Source organism: Falco naumanni, chromosome 14 (assembly GCF_017639655.2).
Source record: "Falco naumanni isolate bFalNau1 chromosome 14, bFalNau1.pat, whole genome shotgun sequence".
NCBI lineage: Eukaryota > Metazoa > Chordata > Aves > Falconiformes > Falconidae > Falco > Falco naumanni.
The window spans coordinates 17,469,133-17,490,376 of record NC_054067.1 but is presented as its reverse complement, the minus strand read 5'-3'; the positions used below and the strand labels follow the sequence as shown (position 1 = coordinate 17,490,376).

Sequence of the window (21,244 nt, the reverse complement as noted above, 5' to 3'; positions counted from 1 at the left end):
AGTAACTGGAATTGATCTCACTGAGTTTCTAGTTGTTCCAATCTAAATCAGAAAATAATGTTTCTCATTCCCTTCTCTAGTATGTAGTGAAAATTTTGAGCTGGGAAAAAATGTGACTGTTTATTTTGTGCATGGAAATATAGCTCACATTTGGAAGCAATGTTTAGATAAAACCTCTTCCAAATTTACTTTAACACTGTGCATAAATCGACTCATCATTTGTGTTCCGTAATGAGGAGAGGCGAAAGAAAGTTCAAATATTTCAATACTTGTACTCAAAAAAAAAAAAAAAAAGTAAAAAAGGAAGTTAAATATTTAAAAAATTCTTTTGAAAGTAGGTCGTAAGAAGTGAGCTTGGCTTTAGGGGAATTGTAACTTGTCTTCTTGAAGAAGTTAAGGACATGTTTTTTCGGACATTTGGTACGATTCTTTAGAGGAGCGAAGCTAAAAACTCCCATGAAGTTGAAATCGTTGGAGCCAGCCACTACCACAGAAGCAAGTTCAAGAATGCCTACTGAATCGGAGACAACCCAAGTAGTTAAATAATCCCATCTTTATAGAGAGTCTATGAAAGAGCTCTGATTTTATGTGCATTTACCATTTGTGGTTCAAGTTACTCCCTGAACTATGTTTTCTACCACATTTTCTAGGGTGATCTTTCAGCAGTGCTCTTTTAATTGCAAGAATTACTTTAAAAGTCTCATAAGCTACAACAGACTAAACACGTTTCAGTTTCCAATGTGAAATTTTAGTAGCAGTTATTTTTTTGAAAAAGACAAGACAGTAAAACCTGTTGTTCTAGCTGGGCTTTAGCTTTTATTGTTCCTCAGGCTAGCAGAATGATACTTTTCCCCTATATTTTTTTGTCAATTTTCATTTTAATCATCTGAGCTATAAATAGAAAAGAATGTTACTTTGCATTTGATATCAGGAGGTGTGGATGTTGGGGTCTCTTTTTGAGGTTTAGATGGCGTTGGTCAGGAAGTGATAAAAGAATGTAGTATCGACAAAAAGGACTCTAAATCTAACCTAAGGGTTGTTTTTCATCAGGTGGTAGCAAAGGGAAATATTTTATCTTCATCTCCATGTTAAAATGATTTCTCTGTTTCAGAGGAATGCTGTTGAAACAGAGAAAATGGCTACAGAAGCAGGTGAAGGATTGCATTTACTCTGTGAAAAATAAGATCGAGTAAACATTCTTCATCATTCTCAAGTGTTTGTTTTCTATCTTTATAACACAGTCCTCATGGTTAATTTAGTAGTGTACAGATTATGCAAAAATAAATTACTTAGTGAACTTGCAGTAGAACTCAGGAATCTTAGTTCTACATCTGTGTCAGATTTAGTCATAGAGTGCAAAAGCAGGCTGTTTCAAATAATTATTTTAAAGAATGAAGTTACTTTAATCCCTCTGCTGTGTTCCAGGGGTGGGTTAAATGTCAGCTCCGTATACTTACTTGTGTTGGGTAAAAGACCTGATGTGCTTGATGAGCTTTATCTCTGGACTGTGTTAACTGCTTAAACTGTTTTTGCACAAATTCTTATAGAGTGGATACAAGCAACATAAGGCATACAGAACAGCAAAGCATCTTGATTTTTTATTTTAAAACGTTTCCTATCTCAAGTACTTGTCAAAGAGAGATTTCATATGAGGAGGGTGATAATTAAAAAACTTAAATGTACATACAAAGCAGAAGGGAGATTTGGTGACAACAGGACTTGTGTAAAAGCATGCCTGAAACTTCTAGTCCTTCATGTATTGATTATTTTTGTAAATCATGATGTTATATTTTCAAGGGAGGCTTAAGGGTTGTGCGGTACTGTTGCAGTCTTTCCTGCAATAGTATTGCACATGCAGAGGCACGCTGAGATTATTTTTACCTTTTTCTTTTCCTGCCTTGTTTCTAAATATTTACAATTTTAAAGTTAATATTGTTGTTCCATCTCCCCATGCCACTTGCTGATGGATAAAATATAACGAACAGCTTGAATCTGAGGCAGGTTATCTGTCCTTGGAAAGCTCAAGTTTAAAAAGAATGTTCTGGAAACATATTATATGCTTTGTTTCCATCTGATCTTTATTTCTTTGGGAAGTGCTTTACATTAGAGTCAAACTGCTAATTGATTGTAAAGCTTTGAATTCAGTGTGTTATATAAAGAAAAATTAAGACAGACTAGTCATACCTGATCATACACTTTCTAATATATTTTTGTCTTGATAAATATCCTAAACAAACAATTCTGATTTGGAAGGACAGTTTTCTTCATAAGTATAAAGGTCATATCTGTACTAGAAGGCATGTGAAAATAAAAAAACTTGCTCAAAACTAAGGACTTAGTTCACAACTACAAATGAGCCAGACATTGTTGTTCACAGTGTAATTTATGCGGCAGCCAAACTGCCAATAACTGGGTTCTTACACTCGTTCCCCATGTTATCGCACACCCTTTTTAAATATAAGCCATCAATAAGGAGTTGCAGATTGATGCTTTAGGTAGACCAGATTGAAAAGATCATGTGACTTACACACCTGCTGTTCCCTGTGGTATATCATACAATCCCTTTCAGAATTTTTTGCTTCAACCTTAAAATCTTTAGACTTGTTATTCCCACGGTCTTGTTTGGAAGTCCATTCTAGAACATGATTTTTGCTTGCAAAGATACTTCTATTGACTCAGCCTGAATGTTTTCCTGTTAGCTGCTGTACCAGAACAGCCCTCTCTCGGGGAAGTTATCTGTTGGGATGAGTTTTCTCTCTTGGGACTTTACACATTCTAAGCACAGAAGGAGGTTGTCATAGCTCTTTTCAGTGCCTGCTTTATGTAGTCTAAAGAAATTGTACTGCCTCAGGCATTTCTTATTAGAATCCACTCCCCTGGTTATTGTAAAAGCTTTCCTAGTTGCGATTTGTCTTCTGTGAATGCCATAATCAAGTTTGTATACCACTACTCCGGGAAATAGCATATGCTGACTTTTAAACACAGATTGGTAATTCATCATTGTTTCTTTGGTCACTTCTTTGTATTGCTCCTGGCTTGCACCTAAGTTATACACGCTTATTCTATTTCTATTATTTTCATTTAGTTTCTTATTCCAAATGTTATGCATGCTGATCTTATCTTTCAATATGTTAGTATTTCTTATTTATATGTCATCTGTTGTTATAGCAAATCCACTAATTAGGTTTTCAGACAAATTAAGGTGATAAGCTCTCAATAAGCTTATCATATGTAATAATAATAAAAAATCACAATAATCAATAAGGTGATAAGCTGCCTGTCTATAAACAACCTTTTTTTGTTATTCAGCCAGATATTTAAATAATGACCATCTTTTGCACTTTCCACTAACGAAGTAGGCAGGTATTATATCAAACGTTGAAGACCAGATAAATGAGACAGAAAACTTTTCTAGCCAAATGAAGTGCAGTACATTGCATTAATAGAAACCATAAATTTAATCTAATATCTTTGGCAGAACTACACTCCCATAATCTTGTGTTTTGTTGTTTTGGAAAGGCCTCTCATACTACAAGGTGATGGCTATCATACTTTTTTTACCCCCAGCTAATGTTTTGTTTTTTCTAATAAATTCTACATTTGCGGTTCTCAAATAATAATGGTAGCTATTGAGTTATTTCAGATGGCATGTTAATTTCATAGAGATTTGTTGTTTGCTTCCACATCAGCTGAGAAAACTTTATATTAGCTGATTTGGTATTATTCACCTGTGGTCATTTGTCTATCTTGTTTGTTCCAAGGGGTAATACTGTTTGTGTGTGCTAACAGTGAAGAATTCACCCAGTTTGACTGTGTTGAGATTATTATACATCTGTAGTAATAGTCACTGTTGTGTTTGTAATACTTTCACCCTCACCTACCACCCTTTAAATATTCAGTTTCTGATTTAATTTCTTATTTTCTAGTTTACCAAAGGTCTTCTTTTTTGAAATTGGCAGTCTAAGTCCAGAGTACTAATGTTTAGAATGTCATTTAACCTAAAAATCTGACCACAAATACTAAATGCTTATTAAGAACAGTTCATCTGAAGTCTGTTGTTATTTATAAAATGAAAGTGTAAAATCCAGAGTACTGCCTTTATAGACAGCAGATTTGTTTGTAGATGCATGGTATGACTGTTCCTCAGCATTCATAATTGGATTGATTTTATGCCAGTGTCTTTCAAACACACTTTTATGTTAATCGTGTACTGTAATTACTTTTTATTTTTCCCTTTTCTGTTCCATTCCCTATAACTGGTAAAAAAATACGAAAAGTTTAGGTATCTTGATATTAAGATTGCCTGTGCACCTCAAGTGTGACTTTGTTCATTATATTTTTTTTTTTTCTCTGTGCCTCTCAGCTTGCTTGGGACTCTTCAGTATAAGAAGCAATAACATTGTTCTATGGAAGAAGAGGGTTATTTTTTGTCTTGATTATTATAATTAAAAGTGGCCAAAATCTGTTGACTATCACTGGTCTAAATTGTGGGACCTGCAAGAAGACGAGTTTTACTGTAACCTCCTAATAATGCACGCATTTTCAAAACAGTCTGCATGTGCTAAGCCAAATCTGCAATAATTATTAGTGTGAAATCCAAATTAAAACAAGTCAGGCTTGTAGTTAACACATCAATTAATAATTAAGAATTTATTTGCCTTTTGAGTTTTGTCTAATACCTGTAGTGACTCTGGGTCTTTGCTAAGCCTAATCAAAGCTTGCAGATTTTTTTGCTCGAATGCATACATTTGGTCTGTCTTCAATGGTTGGGAACAACTTGGAAAAGAAAGAATGAGGATGAATATTACTTATTCCAGCTGAAACCTCTATCCTTGTGTACAGTGGAATATATCTAAAAGAGACGTAAGGATTATATATTTCATTTCCACTGACAATTTCTGTTGGAAACAAGGTCCTCTGTTTCAAAATTTCTGATGGTTTTTGTCTTTGTTTCTGATTTGTCTACAAGGTGTTGTAGGTAGTATTAAAAAAAAAAGGCAAATCAAAGAGATAGCTAGTAATATGTGAAGTACCTCAGCAAGAACTGTGAGGAAAAGCTGAGAAATCTGTGGCATTTTATTTATGAATTTTAATTAAAGCTAACTAAAAACACAGTTCTTTGTCTGGTTGCTGCTTAATCACCTGACAACTTCAATTAAGATGCAGTGCTGAGATCAGACCTAGCATAAATTCTGATTTGAGGAGTTAAAAATCTCATCACTGTGTTCTACAGCTTCCCTAATTTATGTGTCTTTATATTGTATATTTTGATATTCCAAAACCAGGGTGGGTGTTTAACAGTTGCACTAATTAGCAGGTAGAGTAGCACACTCAGCAAAAAAAGAAGTGGAAGGCTACATAAACATTTATAAAGTATTGAAGGATTTTAGTCTTTGAATAAACTCTGCCAACTCGTTTTTATTTTAAATGAAGATCGAATGATACAGTAATTTTTCTACACATAATATATTCTAACATGTTAACTAATTCAATGTATTACAGTTTCATCCATTAAATATTTCAGACCAACTTGATGTGTATTAGTTTGGGCAAAGTGTATTCACAGACCTTTGATTTAAACAGTAAATTTAATACAGAGCCAACAATAAATCAATGAATAAGCATGTGTAGGATAAGGAGCACCGAAAAAAGTAATTATTTTGTGTGCTTTAGACATGATTCTGGCCTTGTATATGTGAGTGTGAATTGAGAGAAGCTTATTTACTTATTTATTTTGTGGGAGCTTAGTTTTTTAAGAGTTTTAGTTGGAATGTAATTAAAACTGGTATTTCAGAGCCTTCTGCTGCTTGCTACTCTTGCTCTTTTTTATCTTACACTGGAGAGAACTTTATGTATGTGTTGTGTATTGTGCATAGTGGTTTAAATTATGTTGATGTATAATTTACATTTATCAAGTAGTTACACTGGTGATCATCATGTAGAAATTAAAACAAGGTACTGTTTTAGAATTGGCATCCCCTTATATTAGGTCTGGATTTAGTCTAATAAATCTAAATGTAATAGAGAACCAGGGCAGAATACCTTTTGCATTAATAAGCTGCTTTTAAACTTGAACATTTGTGAGCTTGAATGTGCATTTAACCTCCTACACTTTGTGTGAGTCAGAAGTGGTTTACTCTAATGTAAATCTTTTTGCATAAAGTAATTATCTTCCCACTCTGTCTTGGAGAAATTTACATTAACTTCAAGTCTGAGAGACGTGAATAAAATGTCCACCTACCTGCTGAGTCTAGTCTATATTTTAGTTTTGGGTTATAACACAGACGTGTGAACAGAAAAAGAGGCATTCAGTAGTTTTGAAACACTGCAGTTCTATGACCTCTATTTCTCATACTGTTGAATGCTGCTATCAACTGTTATTAAAAGACTGAAATGCAAAGGAAGTTTAAGACTTAAATATGTGTAATGTCAGTCATCTTTCTATGCAGATTTTCATAATGCGCCATAAAGTCCAGCAATTTAAAGGCTCCAGGTTAGCTTGGATATGAAAAAAAGCAAGAGAAAGATTTAGCAGAAGTAGGATTCAGTTTTTAAGAATTGTTATGCCACCTGCTTTCCCTGTGTCATTCTCCCCTCAGTTCTTTCCTTGCCTTTACCTTAAGATCATCCATGGTGTACAGTTACATGTGTAGCATATGGGGGGTGTATCCTTGTATGTCGTATAGATATTTTTTTTTTCCAAGGATTTAATGCATCATGAAGACAGGAGCTAATGTATAAAATATTTGCGGTACTACAGTATTTCACTTTGTGTCATTCACTTCCATCAGATTTTCCATGTGCATTGATTAAATCAAAAAGAGATGACCCGTTTCTGCTTCAGGAAAGTCTTAGAAGAATTTAACAGTGAAACAGCAGTCATTCACCAGCAGCTGTCTATCTGCATACTGAAGATGTCATCAATAATGCACGAGATAACATCTCTAAGTTGAAAGAACAGTAGGATTGGCATCAATTTTGCTTAATAGAGCATCATACACAAACTAGGCAGTGATACCTGAAGCACTGACAGCATCCATTACATTAAAATGTATATGTCTCTTATTTGGAAGCGTTATGTACACTTGACAACACTTTTTTTTCTTTCTGAAGGCTGATTTCAATTGCAATGAGATTAATCCTATTTTTCTGCTGTTCTCAGAGGGTGATGAGACGGGAGTGATGGATAGTCTGCTGGAGGCCTTGCAGTCAGGAGCAGCATTCAGAGATCGCAGGAAACGAACACCAAGAGGACAAGGTAAGATGGTTTCTAAAAACTTTTAGTTATAAACTCAGTGGGCAAAAGTTGTTCTGCCAAGATTTACCAGCAGTTTTCGCTGAAAACCGTTGAGCTTCTGTTGGTTATTGAGCTACTGTGAAAACTCAGCATCCCCTTACTGATCAAGGATTTTTAACTTGATAAATGTATCTTCAGATAACTGTGTGCCCTAAGATATCACAGGGGTTCCTGTTATGTTTGAAGTGGCATTTAAAACATCGCTGCACAAAGTATGTTTGTCTTTGTCTTTAAAACTATAATTAATTTATTCTAGGTGGTGCTGTGAAAAATACTAGCTATTTACACCAACAAAAGTTTGGGCATATAGCTGATAGTCTTTTTCAAGCACTAGTTTTAGATACGTTCTGGTTTGGTTGGAAGTTACAGCATGCGTAGTCACAAAAATCAAATTACAATAAGGTACCTTCTCTTTCTTGAGGGTAACAGTAGTATGGCACTGAATTTTGCCTGGTGTACTTGGTTTAGTCTGAACGATTACTGCTTCCTGCTAAGCTGGTTTTGAGAAACTTTGAGAGAAGGCTAAGTGACTGCAGTGTTTTGTCTGCTCACTTTGCTTACGATACGCTGTTTGCATACAGTTTGTGAACTGCATTTACTCTGCATTTATGTTTCATGAAGGTTCATGGTAGTATACTGCATTTTGCAGTTTTTCATTTAAAACACGTCTTAGAGTAAAAAATACAGTCTTAAAAATTTACAGTTGAAATATTATAGTTATTTGGAATAAAGTCAAAAGCTTATATTGGATATGTTCTGCTAAAGTTTGGCGAAATGGTGTCATCTTATTTTATAAATAAGCCATGTTCATCTACCTAATCCACAATGAGCTAGGGTTAGATTCATGTTGGCTGATTTTTAGATTTTTTTTTCTTAGAGGAACAGAAGACTAAGGGCAAATTCTGCTACGCTCTTTCGTCTAGCTAGCAAAGATGGTATATAATTATTTTTAATTTGCCATATGTCTAATCTTATGGAAAAAGTAAAAAGAATCATAGATTCACTCCGGTTGAAAAGATTCTTAAGATCATCAAATCCAACTATTAACCCAGGACTGCCAAGTTACATAATTCATTCTAAGAAATTAATTCTGCTACAGTTCCAGTATCATTCTTAATTCTGAGCTTGTTTCTGCTCTCAGATCAGAACTGAAAGAACTCCTCGATCAAAATGTGTTTTTTCCCATATCTTGAGAAATATCATTGTAAGAGAATGTCTCTCTGTGTTGTGGCTTGAGGAGAGATTTGTCACCCAGTGGTGACAAAGAAAAGCTTCCCAGGGACCAGAGGCGATTGCACAAAATCTGCTGCAGCTGAGAAAGCCAATGAGATGACCGAACCCAGGTCCAAAACCAGGGACTCCTCTGCAAAAATAGGGGTAGAGCTAATTAAAAAATCCCTTTTATTTCTCTTCTGTTTCATATAGTCACCGTGACTTCTGTGTGTTTGAAAGTTCATTGTATCAGTTGATATTCTATTGTGTTCATGCTTAATTTAATTAAAATTTTAAGGAGTTGATTGAGTTTGGGGAACTTGCTGTGAGAGAAGGTCTAAGTAATCTGTTTCCAAGCTCTCACTAACTATAAGTCTTCTCATAAGTGGGTAAGGCCATTATGTGAAGTTCTCAGTGGGCAGCTAAAACTTTAGACTAGAAGCAATGTATGTTAGTCACAGTTAAGTGCCTGATTTAAACCATTACATATTTTTTCTCATGTGATTTGGGAACACACGTGGCATCTAGTCAGTAATTTGTCTACATACAAATCAGAAAACACTTTAAAAAATGGCTATAACGTCTGTAAGCAGTGACCTATAGCATTAAAAAAGCAGGGACCATGTTTCCAAAATTCCCTATCTCCCCTTATAAAATGGAAGGGACAGGGACAGTTTAGTCATGGTACCATCAGTAGGCTCTTGAGTGTTCTGGAGAGTTTCATCCAGTGAGATTTTAGTAAACAGGTAACTGCATGCCAGCTCTTGTTCTGTGAAAGAAAGAAAAAGTAAATAAAAGCTATGGAAGGAAGAGGCTGGAGGATTTCTGGGCTTGCTGGGTCATGTGGTCGTGCTCAACAAGCATATAGCAAATGGTATAGTACTGTCTATACATGGAGCACAGCGTAATTTTCCCCTTACTTTATTGATAGCTTGCTGCACTGTCCTGTGATCAGCATGCATTCTTAACACACAGAGGGGAAAAATGAAGAAAAAAAATAAAAAAAATAAAAAAGTTTTGAGAAGAAAAATTGTTGTTTTCTGCCTGTTTGGACACATATTTCATTTTTTCTGTCAGTTGTGCCTGGTAGTTTAAAACTAGTGAGAAAAAATGATGCTTGATTACTCTTTGTGGGTTTATTAATTACTTGGTAAAAGATAGCCCCTACAGAAAGCCTAAAAACAAACTAAAAAACAAACACAAACAAGAAAGTGCCCCCCAAAATGCTCAGCAATACAGTGAGTTCACGTGTACGTTTTCATGGATGTGCTGTAGGTCTGTCTTATTGCAGACTTGCTTATTCTCTTTGTATCTGCTTGGGGTGAAAATGAAAACTATGGAAGGTTACAACTGTGTCAATGGTTACAACCAGTAGACAATGAAAAACTGGCTTTTGTTATATTGTCTTTCGGTGGTTTCACAGAGTAAATTTAACTCAAAGGAGCAAACTGCACCATCACTACTAATAGCATTCTTGATCAGTTTAGCTCAAAAGGAAAAAAACCCACAACTTCCAAAATAAAAACCTCTGTAACAGCATGTGTTCGCTGCTAGTGTTAGGCAAGTTGGACCTGGGAATGATCGTTTCATTTGAATGACAGAGCTCCAGTTACTATAGGCCTACAACTGCCCCAGAAGTGTCAGTCTACCAAAGATACCTACTCAGTTAGCCTTTTGTACAGACATCACTGATGTACCTTGTAGCATATGTTTGTGCTTGTATGGTCATGTCTTGAAAATGTTGAGTGAGAAATAAGGGTATGAGGTGGAGATAGGAAGGGAATGGTTCATCTAGAACGGCACCCCTACACCATGGGGACTACTCAATATCACAGTATTCCTACTGGGCAAAAAAAAGTCTGGTGAGATGTACAGGAGAAACTAATTTAAAATATGTTTAACTGCATTGTCTTCGTTTGTTTACTAAGCCTGTAAATAAAAAGCTACACTTCAATGGTTTGCATGGTAACTATAGATATTTTCAGTAAAAATCTTTTTGTTACTAATAAAAAATTCCCTTCCTCCTCTCCTAGTTTTTCATTCCATTTTACTCTAATGTATTCTTTGTTATGTAGACTTTTCAATGTGCAAAAAGTTTCAGTGTGGTTTCTCTCTCCTAAGGTTATTCCTGTGTCTGTGTTGTCTCTAGCTACTGGATTTTTGAGTACAGAGATTGTAGTTTCAGTAGATTGCTTATAGAGGCTATAAAATAATAATTAGAAATCAGGTTTTAGAAATGTTGCTTCCTCTTCCAAAAATATACTTGCTTTTTGCAAGTTTGCTAATATTGGAATGAGAGTGTAATGAAAAACAGTATTAGGTGGCATTCATGACAGAGTTAACAGTTTAAAATGTGTGTCCAGCACTACTGTTGCACCAATTATCCCTGACCTTTTTTTCTGGCCTTGGGGTATGGTATTATTAAAGAAGACTGGTTCAGGAATATTTTCTCTCTAATATTAGTTTAAGCAAATTTCTGCACAGAGCTAACTATTGTGTTAGGGTTCTTTCTGTAAGCGGCTAAATTTTTTGGAATTTAATTTTATATTTTTCAGAAAAGTTAATAACTAGTGCCCTCTCCTATACAGCCAAACTATTGCATCTGCAGTGATAGTATGTGCTATTATTTCTGTAGTTTTTCACTACTGGGAAGGTATAGCTATAAGGAACATACATGCAGGTTCTTTTTGCTTTAGATCTCAGCGTAAAAATATTTATCAAATATTTAAGGTGCTCTGTTAGTATGTGGTTTGGGTTATTTTTTAATCCATGCATCAAAATCAGGTCAGTAAAGTGGGATGCATAGTAACTACAATATAGGAACTTTTGAATTTTGTGTCCTTGTGTTGCTACACTGTCATTACTATTTCCATATTGGCAAACCACCTTGAGAGGGAAAAAGAAAGAATGAACCTCCCTTGTTTAGTTTCAAGATCTAATTTGAATCTGTTATGCAAGCCATTTGAAGTGCTGCCACCACTTGTTTAAGTTCTGTAAGAACTAAAGTTGAGGCAATGGTATGTTACTACTTTTTCATAACTTTTGATAATTTTCAAATGGCATTCAGATGCTTCCTTTAATTAAAAATATTTTTTAATTAAAAACTGTAGGTTAATATCTTGCATCAAAGTTCCTCAGAATTCTAATAAAAATGTTAAAGTTTTAAGAATTTTGTGTCTTTGGCTTGAAGATGTAGCTATGCTTAACATTAAAGGCTGACTTCTATGTTTACCTTTGCATTGATTATATGAAATAAAATCTTGAAAGTTAGTTAGGTTTCTGCATGCATAATCCATATTTACCTAAAACACAATCAAATAAAAATCTTGAGTCAAAGTGGTTTTGGTTGCCTGAAAGCATTATGAATCATTTTTTATGTGGCAGTTTAGCAAATAAACTGATTTTTGACATGCTTACATCTGTCTGTAAATGGAGGAGAAGATTCATCATTGTTAAAATCCAAAAATGCGGTATAACTTTATTTTTAACAGATCATGATTTGTGCTTCACTAAAATGGTGTTTTGAATAGCCTTGTTTGCTGTCTTTCAGTTGAACAGTGTCATCGTCTTTATCATTAAGTATCCATTATGTAGTTAAAAATATCCATAATAGACTATAAAAATGCTTGTCTGAATTTTTTAAAAAGAGTATGTATTTTAAACATATTTGGTCATCTTTTTAAGCATCCCATGGTAAAGAACTAGTATTCCTATTTTATGTTCAGTTACCATCTCTTAATTTTTTGGTTATTTTACTTTGAGAAGCTGAGTGTAAAAGCATGTTTGCCGCCTCAGTTATATAATAGAGGTTTTTTGCTTACGGTCAGGACTCGTGGACTAATGAGACACATGTGGTCTAAGTGCTTCAGAATTATCACAACTATAATAGCAAGAGCTAAACAAGGATCACCAATAATACACTTACTGGTTTTGCCATCGAGGCATTATCGTGAGATTTAAGTTTGCTTTTATTTCTAAATATAAGTATGGGTAGTATAAGGAAAAATCTATTTATAGCACCATTCAGATCAAGATTTAGCAAATTACCTTAGTCCAGAGAGCTCCATAAACAGTCCCAAAGCTATTTAAAAACAGGTATTTGTGTTGTAATCTGTTTTTACTGTGTATGCATTTTAGCTTATGGTTTTGTAATTAAAGGAGTAATATTAGATAATATATTATTCTGGTGGCTTAACATGAAAGCAACAGCTGTGGTATGCAGAGGCATTTACTTGGCATTTCAGAGGCATTCTACTAACGAACAAGGTGAAGGAGAAGTGGTGAAACAAGGAGGGGAAAAAGGAACTAATGCAGCTTTTAACCTCCAGCCTGCTTAGACTCGATTCTTCAGGTTTTTAGATGGACAGCACTCTTCAGCGTGCAGGGAATGAAGAGGCTCTGATTATACCTCAGTAAGGACATAAAGACAAAAAATCAAGAAGTATATATGTCTGAATAATTGTTTTCACCCGTATTATTGTGTTAATTATCCTTCTTTGGAGCCAGTATTGAAGGTTGATTAGTTTTTCAAATTGATTGTCTGATCTTGGTATGCATGAGATTGTTCACATGTTGACTTAGAGTGTGTCAAGGGCTTAATGAACATTTGGTAAACTAGACAGATGTAGAGCAATGGTATTGTGAACTCCAGACTCTCCATATATTGCTGCTGCTCTGTCTAATTCTAAGTTGTTACTTGCCATTTTATTTTAGGGTGTTTTTTCTGAGACAAGAATCTTACCTGAATAAATGAAAATTTGCCATGAAATGGCAATGGCATATACACATTCTAAAGAATGTCCTTCAAAAAGATGGTACTTTATAACTGTAACTAATGCCATCGGAGTTTGTCATTCATCCAAAGCCTTTAATAACTTACACAGACCAAGGAGAGTTATGTGCCTCTTCTTTTATTAGTGGAAGTGCTTCAAAATGCATTTCAGCATAGTGTGAAAAGTATTCCCTGTAAGTTCTTCTGGAAAAGAGGTACATAAAATTTTACACTGAAAGTGTCAGAACACTTTTCAAGTTTTAGCATTTTAAAAAATCACCACTGGTGCTACTTAATCAAATTGTCCTAAGATCCCAAATATGAAGTTATAATTTTTTTGTTATTTAAGACGTAGCAGAGTGCCTCTTTCCTTTTGAAGAAAGAACACTTTGTCCTTCAGTGATGATGAGAATGACATGCAAGTGCTGAGGATTATTCTGCAGCCTCATGACATTTGTAAATTGCATCATGTCATATCTGAGCTGATGCCAGGCAGTTGCAGGGCTGTGCCAGTTGCTTCAGACATTGAAACTGACTGTTATATTATTTTCTTTAAAATTTGGGGTTTTTTTGTCTGTTTCATCTAGGCCTCTGAAGGTACCCAGAACATCTATAGAGTTCATACAGAGTGTGTATTATGGAGTTTCTTTTTCTGAGAGTTGACCTGGCACAGTTGCTTCTGAAGCTCTTAAAAGCATTTAGAATTCTAAAGCCTTTTTGAATGTTCTACATTGTGAAATAGATTTTTAGAACTAAAACGAAGTTTTTCTGTGAATTAGTGAATTAATTGTTCGTAGTAACCAGCCCCTCAAAAAGAGTAATCCTGAAGGAGGCTGTCGAGTTCACATGGTAGAATTTTGTATGAGTTGGAAGTCACCCACAGTTCTGAATTATTTTTTTTATTTTATTTTTTAATTCACACTGAATCTGAAAACTGTTCTGTTGTTATGAGATGTGTCTTGCTAGGTGGTAAGGCCTACATTTCTAGAGATACATCATAGAGTTTTGGCCACATCTATATGCAGTAGCTGAAGTTAAAGAAACTACTTTTAAACACGGAGAAAGGATATTCATGCATTCCTTTCCCAACTACATGAGTAGTAATGACTGATATGCAAGACTAACTTAATTTGCATTTGGACATTTGAATTTTCTGTGTCAGTGCTGACACTGTTATCATGCAATTATTGTGAAATGCTTCTATTTGAAAAATTTTTGGCCACAGTACTGTTTACTGAGGTAATGCACATTGGCTTTAGTATTTTAATATATATATACATAATGAATGTAAAGGAAAGAGATGAAAGTCACTGTTGCAGTGTATGACTTGATAGCAGATTAATTTAAATTACATTAGGTTAAAATGGTTATTTTGCAGATAGGGATGCTTTCTGTTCCATCCTGTTCGAGGCACGTAGTGTAGAACTGACAGTCCTCTACCCTCAGCACAGAGAGGCTGTCACAGGTTTTTTACTAGTGGTTGTCATCTTGACTGTAATAATTAATTTACTTTCTGCAGAGACAATATTCACCCTGCAGGTTATGACGTAACAGAACAAATCATGGAGATTCTAATTTTCTTGTTGCATTGTCAGGACCAAATGAGATTCTCTGTTCAGCATACCCAAAATAAGTGTTTAGTTACGAAGTACTAATATCATCTTAGCAGTAGACACATATTAGTAGTTACGCAGTTATTTCTTTGTGTGAGAAGCAAGAATCTCAGTTGCTGTGTATTTCCTTAACTCTTTTTACTGATGTTTTGAATTTAATAATCTCTGACAGGTGAAACTAAGGGTCTAAGCCAGGGGTGTCCAGTGACAGAGGGATAGGTAGAGACCAGCAGTCCCTGTTGGAAAGGAGGAGGAGGACACTATATGTGGACCTGACAATGTAACCCACCTACTTTGCTTTTTTAAATACTTTTCTTTATATCCTTTTACAACTTAAGTCCCTGATTCTCAAAGAAAAGAAAAAAAAAAAAAAAAAGTCAAGGCAACTTGAATGCTTGAATGTACTGTGGCATCTTTTTTTTAACCGCTTTCTCCAGCAACTTGTTCATACATTTTTGTAGCATTTGTATTTGATGTACTTTTGCCCTGAAACCACAGTCTTTTATTGTTCAACTGCAGTAGGTTCTCAGTGTTTTAAACGTATCTGGGGGAAGGTTTGTTAATAGCAGTGTAATGGATTCCCACCCCACCCCGCTGTGTTTTATTCTCAAGTCTAACAAGTGATGGGTTTAAAAGAGGGTATTGGTGATATCACTCTGTATTCTTTGTGTTGTCTTTATCTGAAAATCTGAAAGCTCTTTACAGAAGTGAGCACTACTCCCCTTTCTACCATTTAACAGATGAGTAAACAGATGCATAGCTCTGCCATCTTTCAAAGCTAGCCTACCCTAGCACTGGTACTGAAAGAGCAGTCTTGCTCTGACAGCTTTTTTTTTTTTTCTTCCCAAGCTTGTAATAATTTCAGTGATTCATTTTCACTTTGTAGCTTGCTCAGACCTTTATTTAACTCTGTAGAGGGTCTGTTCTTCATGCAACAAGCTGTACGTAAGCCCAGTCTACTGCAGGCAGCAGCAGGCTGAACAACCAGCTAGTCTGAAGCCAACTAAGTACTAGTCAGTTGTCTAAATGCTCTTTAGGTTTGGCAAAGCCACTGCTCATCTCGGTGCTGATCTCAGCCCAGCGAGGATCTTTGGAGGCTCTGAAGCACTGCCCCAATGTAACCGTGTTGGCTTCCGAGTGACCTGTCTGCTAAAGACCCAGCAGACATTTCTTTCATTTTATTATAGCCGAACAAGTTAAAAAAAAAATCTTGTGTGTGTATCAAGAAGGTAAGTTAAAAAGCATTAAGTAATTAGTGTTCTTTTTTACTGATCTTTCAGGAATTCTGGAATTCTATTTGCATATGAGTTTTCTTGGGGCTTAGCAAGCAACGATGCATTGTAATTACAGTGGAACTAGAAAAATGTCTCTGCAGTATTCCTACCTTTAATGCATGTTTGTATTAAATATCAGAAATACTTGGATAGAAAAGAACTGAAATATTCAAACCGGATAGAACCATGTAGTTCTCAGCTATGTAGGGAAACATTCAAACAGTTGAAAAAAAATTGGGGGACAGAGTTGGGGACAGACTTTTTAGCAGGGCCTGTTGCGATAGGACAAGGGGTAATGGCTTCAAATTAAAACAGGGTAGGTTCAGACTTGATGTAAAGAAGACATTTTATACAGTGAGGGTGGTGAAACAGTGGCACAGGTTGCCCACAGAGGTGGTAGATGCCCCATCCCTGGAAACTTCCAAGGTCACCTTGGACGAGGCTCTGAGCAACCTGATCTAGCGGAAGATGTCCCCGCTCGTTGCAGGGGGGGGACTAGCTGGCCTTTAAAGGTCCATTCCAAGCCAAAATAGTTTGTGTTGCTGTGAAAATACAGCATCATGTTCAGTTTAGGAAAGGCTCATATGCAACATAGGGCATTCTTAATGAAGCACGGCCTAAAATTCTGTCAGTACAGTGTGTAAAGGGGAAAAAGAAGTTTGTAAGAAAACTAAAATGTTACTTTGTATATATTAAAAAAAAAAAAACCAAAAAAACCAGGTGGAGTGAGTTACTGTTCAGTTGAAGGAATGATTCTAGATAATGAGTTTGCTTAGTCTAACCAGCAAAAGTCCTTACTGAGGGGCAAATGTCAGGGTGACTGACAGAAATACCTGGAATAGGCACTCTTGTGTATAACTGCAGCAATTATGAGACTTGTTGGATGCCGTGCTTGCTGCTGACGCTGGGCCAATTGCTGCACATTGCATCCTTTTCTTCTCTGGAGCAGACTATTTTTCCATCTCCTTGGAGCTTAAATATCTTGCTTATTTCTTGCAGAGAAAGAGAAATCTTGTTTTATTTATGTTCAGCTTGTTCCTTGCATACCTTGTTGAGATTTATTGCATGGTGGGTTTGGTAATGTCTTTGTAATGGCCACCTTCAGCAGTTGGTTGAATGCCTTTTTTAGATAAGTCAGCTGAGACCAATTTGAGGGTATTACTATTTTTCTTCTCAAAAGTTTCACCAATAGGGAAGAAACTTTTCAGGCATTTATTCTACATAGCATTCAGGAGGTTAGTATCTGGCAGAGCTGAGCAGTTTAGGTGTATTAATTGATTCCTTATGAACACTTGTCTGTCAGTATTTTATTCTGTTCACTGACGTGTAATTCTTATTTAGCTTAATTTTTACAGAAGACTGTTTCTAAACAAACAATAATTTCTGATGGAAATATATGGTAAGTTCTATGATACTATTTGGGTTTCAGTGTTCCTGTTAAGATTTTAATGCAAAAGAGCAATTTTTAATGTATTTTTAGTGTACTGTAATGAATGATTTAAGCTACTGAACTGGAGAGTACTGTTGCAAATAAAAGATCAAAGAATCAAAGTCAATGATAGACAACAGAAAATATCATGAAACAGAAGAATTTGCCTATGAAAAAGTAGAATAGTTTAGCTGAGGAAGCAAACTAGTCTTAATTAGAGTTATAGATAAGACTTTGTATGATCCATGTTACTTTCTTCTGTGCTTAAACTTTTGCTATTATTATGAAGTTAATTAGAGGCATGCTACCAAAAAAAGATGCTTTGATCTTTATAGCTTATTACAAGTGGAAACTTTTACCAATTTTGGGGTACAGATTTTGTAATATCAGCTCGTCCTTAATTTGATTACTTTTATGCTTCTAGGAATTTTTGAGAAGATAATTGTAGGATATTTTCTGTATTGGCAAGTTGTTGGATAGTTTTGTACTATTTTTTTTTAATCTTTCTACAAAGCATCTTGGCCATTTTCATAATATATTGGACTTAAAAGACTACAGGTCTGACTTTGCATGACTATCCAGTTTGTCAGATTACATTTCCTACTGTTGTGCTGCAGGCAAGTTTAAATTTCAGGGAGCATATTGAAACCTGGTCAATCAACATTTTTAACACAACTTCTTGTCATTATCTCCATTACATTTCTGAATCTGTAGCACAGGTGGTTCCTCTAATTATTGCACATTATTGCCTCAACGTAAAGTGGCTGAGCTGTTACATTTGTAATATATGTAGTTCCAAAATTGCTCTCACATCCTAAAGACTATTAGTGCTAGTTAATAGTAATACATTTGTATTGCTAGATTGTTTCAATTTGACTACTGTTACATTTCAAAGGGTGTTGCAATTAGGTGAAGTTATTTTTAATGATTAATAACAACAGATGTGAGATATTGGTGATGAAAATTAATAATAATTCCAATAGTGGTATATTTTTAGGAACTTCTAACTCCAAATCCTAGAATAATCTATATTCTGTAAAAAGACAGCACCTCTGTAGAACTCTGCATATTACACTCCTGATTTTTTCTTTTTTTTTTTTTTTTTTTTTTTTGAGGCAAAAATTGTATAGGCTATAAGATTTTTTTGAGAATATTACAACTAGTACATCTATCAGTGTGTGCCTGAGCTCATCCTTTTTTATCCTTTCATGTAGGTATATAACATCATAATACTGATATTTAAAAATCATATACATAAAGTACAGTACCTTCCAGTTGGATGTCTAAAAATAAAAAAGATACTGGAGTTCTTTGTTAGATCTTTATTATGCTTATTTCTCACTTTCTCTGTGATTTCTGTATTTTTTTTTCTTGCCTTTTCTGTTAATACATTAACTACTATTTCTGTTGTTGAAGAGGACTCTATGTAAATAACTTCGTCAGGTGTATAGAGTTGTACAACAGTGTCTAAGTGCCTGTAGCTCCATTCATATATTTTTGGAGTGGAATATCAGCATTTCAGCACTTTTTCTTACAAATTTAAGTTACAAAGAAAAATAGGCATACCACACTGAAATAAGGAAAATGTTTAGTTATTGTGGTATTTGTTTTTTTTTTTTCATTTTAAAGTGAACAGGTTTCTAAAATAACATAATAGAAAAAAAAAATCTTACTGACAGCATTCCTGCAGGAGTTTATCTTCCTCAAGTGTTTACAGTGAGGTTATTCTGGAGACCTTGGAACTACAGTGATATCATTGGTGGCACAGGAGACAATGCCCAAGGTAAAACTTTAGTTCACCACTTACCAGGGGACGTGTGAAGGCTCTTGGGCTGAAAGGTTCATTAGGTCAGTCTATAGAAGCTGTCAGTCAGACTAAGTAGGCAAGAGAATGTGTTTGTGCTCTTCTCTTCAGTAAAAGACAGAGGGAGAAGAAATCCAGCTTTAAGGGGGTCCAGCATTTTCCTTCTGTAATCATGTAGTTTTAAGCTCTGCAAGATTGATGGATAAAATAGAATTGGACAGAGGACACAAAAGGTCCTTATGAATTCATAGAGCACAGTCTGAGTTTGAATTAAGTTCATTTGAAAACAAAACCAAATTTCACCGTTACTGGGGGCTGGTTAAAAATCTACCTAGGTGTTGAATCAACTATTTGGAAATGAATTATTGATTTCCTTCACACAAAAAAAATCTCATGATTCACTCCTGAAAAAATATTTTGCCGCTTCTGTCAGTCATTCCAAAGATGCTGTGAATTTATTTTTTTTTGTATAAACACTGCTCATTACAAGGTAGATTTGACAAAAGCATATTTGATTTTTAAATCTTCTTTACTAGAGTGAAAACCTTAAAGGGAGATTTACTAAAAGTATCCTAATGGATAACCTCTCTGAAGGAAGCTAGAATTATGTTTATGGAGCCTTTTGAATATTTATTTTCCTTTTGAATAATATAGTCTATTACTAAGGAGTGTACATTGCAGGAAAGATGATACCTCTTCACTGAAGGCAATCATGATTTTCTTTTAAAGCAGTAGCAACATACCATCTAAGTGAACAGGATTTGAATCTATTTCTGTGTTATGCTTAAAACTTCATAGGAATACCTTTTAAAATCTGTTGTTTAAAGAACTGGGAAGTTTCATAGCAGTGAGGGGAGAGAATTTAGGGGTATGTGTAAGCTTTTAAAAACTGTTTTAGTAGTTTGTTGGAATTGTGTTTCTGTTAGAGCTTTTATTGTTAGAAAAGTCGTTGAAAGAATGCAATGTTAAAAGAGAAATCAATCCAACGCAACATAAAACGTGTCGAGAAATTATTCTTCGTTGTATGGAGATAGTTTAAGGTCTGCAAAAAATTCTGTAATTCTGGCTATGTAAAGTACAACGGAGGATAAAATTACATCATGAGGGAGAAAAATATAAACACATTTTGTACTTGATTGAATATAAATTGTCAGGTATTGAAGGCATTAGAAGACATGACGCACCACACAAGTACATGTATGGGTGAGCCCGTAGAGAGGGACTGGTGTGAATGCATAGCTGACCTTGTCATTTGATATTAAGGCCACACTTTTGCAAACAGCACCTGTGTATTTAAATATCCACTGAAACATTTATCTCTTGCCATATGGGTAAGATGGGGTGTGTGTGTGAGGGAGCGCACATGCATGTATGTACACATTTGCTGGTAAAAATATCCTGAGTGGCTTCAATACAATATATTCTGTTGTTTTCTCATTTGTCTTCCAGAATACCATAAATGATGTGGGTTTTTGCTTTGCTGGCATATCACAGGAACATTTAATATTCAGAGAGCTTTCTGAAATTGTCTGTGTCTTTTTTTCTTTGGGGTGCTTTTGGGTGGTTGTTTTTTGGGTTTTTTTTAGACTGAAGTTTCACATAATATCAAGATTGTTTTTGAATTACCACTGATAGTTTTCTAGATGCAGGTCATTAGATGCCATGCTTTGTAGGTTTTGTTCTCCTGCAGAGCTTTGGCAAATAATGCTCTGTAATTTCCTGTGATTGTTTCATACTTGCTTTGTCTACATACCTGCAGTGTTATTTTCTTTCAGGATGAATACAATAAGCTCTCATAAATAAAAGTAAATGTTAACGTTAAACAAATTATTATAGGGCGGGGA

At 35.0% G+C, this 21,244-nt stretch overlaps 1 protein-coding gene across 3 annotated transcripts in view; it reads left to right on the top strand.

The window, feature by feature from the left end:
* The window catches only part of DIAPH2 (diaphanous related formin 2), a 243,393-nt gene that overhangs the window by 168,026 nt on the left and 54,123 nt on the right, over positions 1-21,244 (top strand). For all 3 annotated transcript variants that reach the window (XM_040614069.1, XM_040614068.1, XM_040614067.1), the window contains one exon: positions 7,163-7,258. In XM_040614069.1, the coding sequence (XP_040470003.1) occupies positions 7,163-7,258 (96 nt within the window). The remainder of the gene's footprint in view (positions 1-7,162; positions 7,259-21,244) is intronic.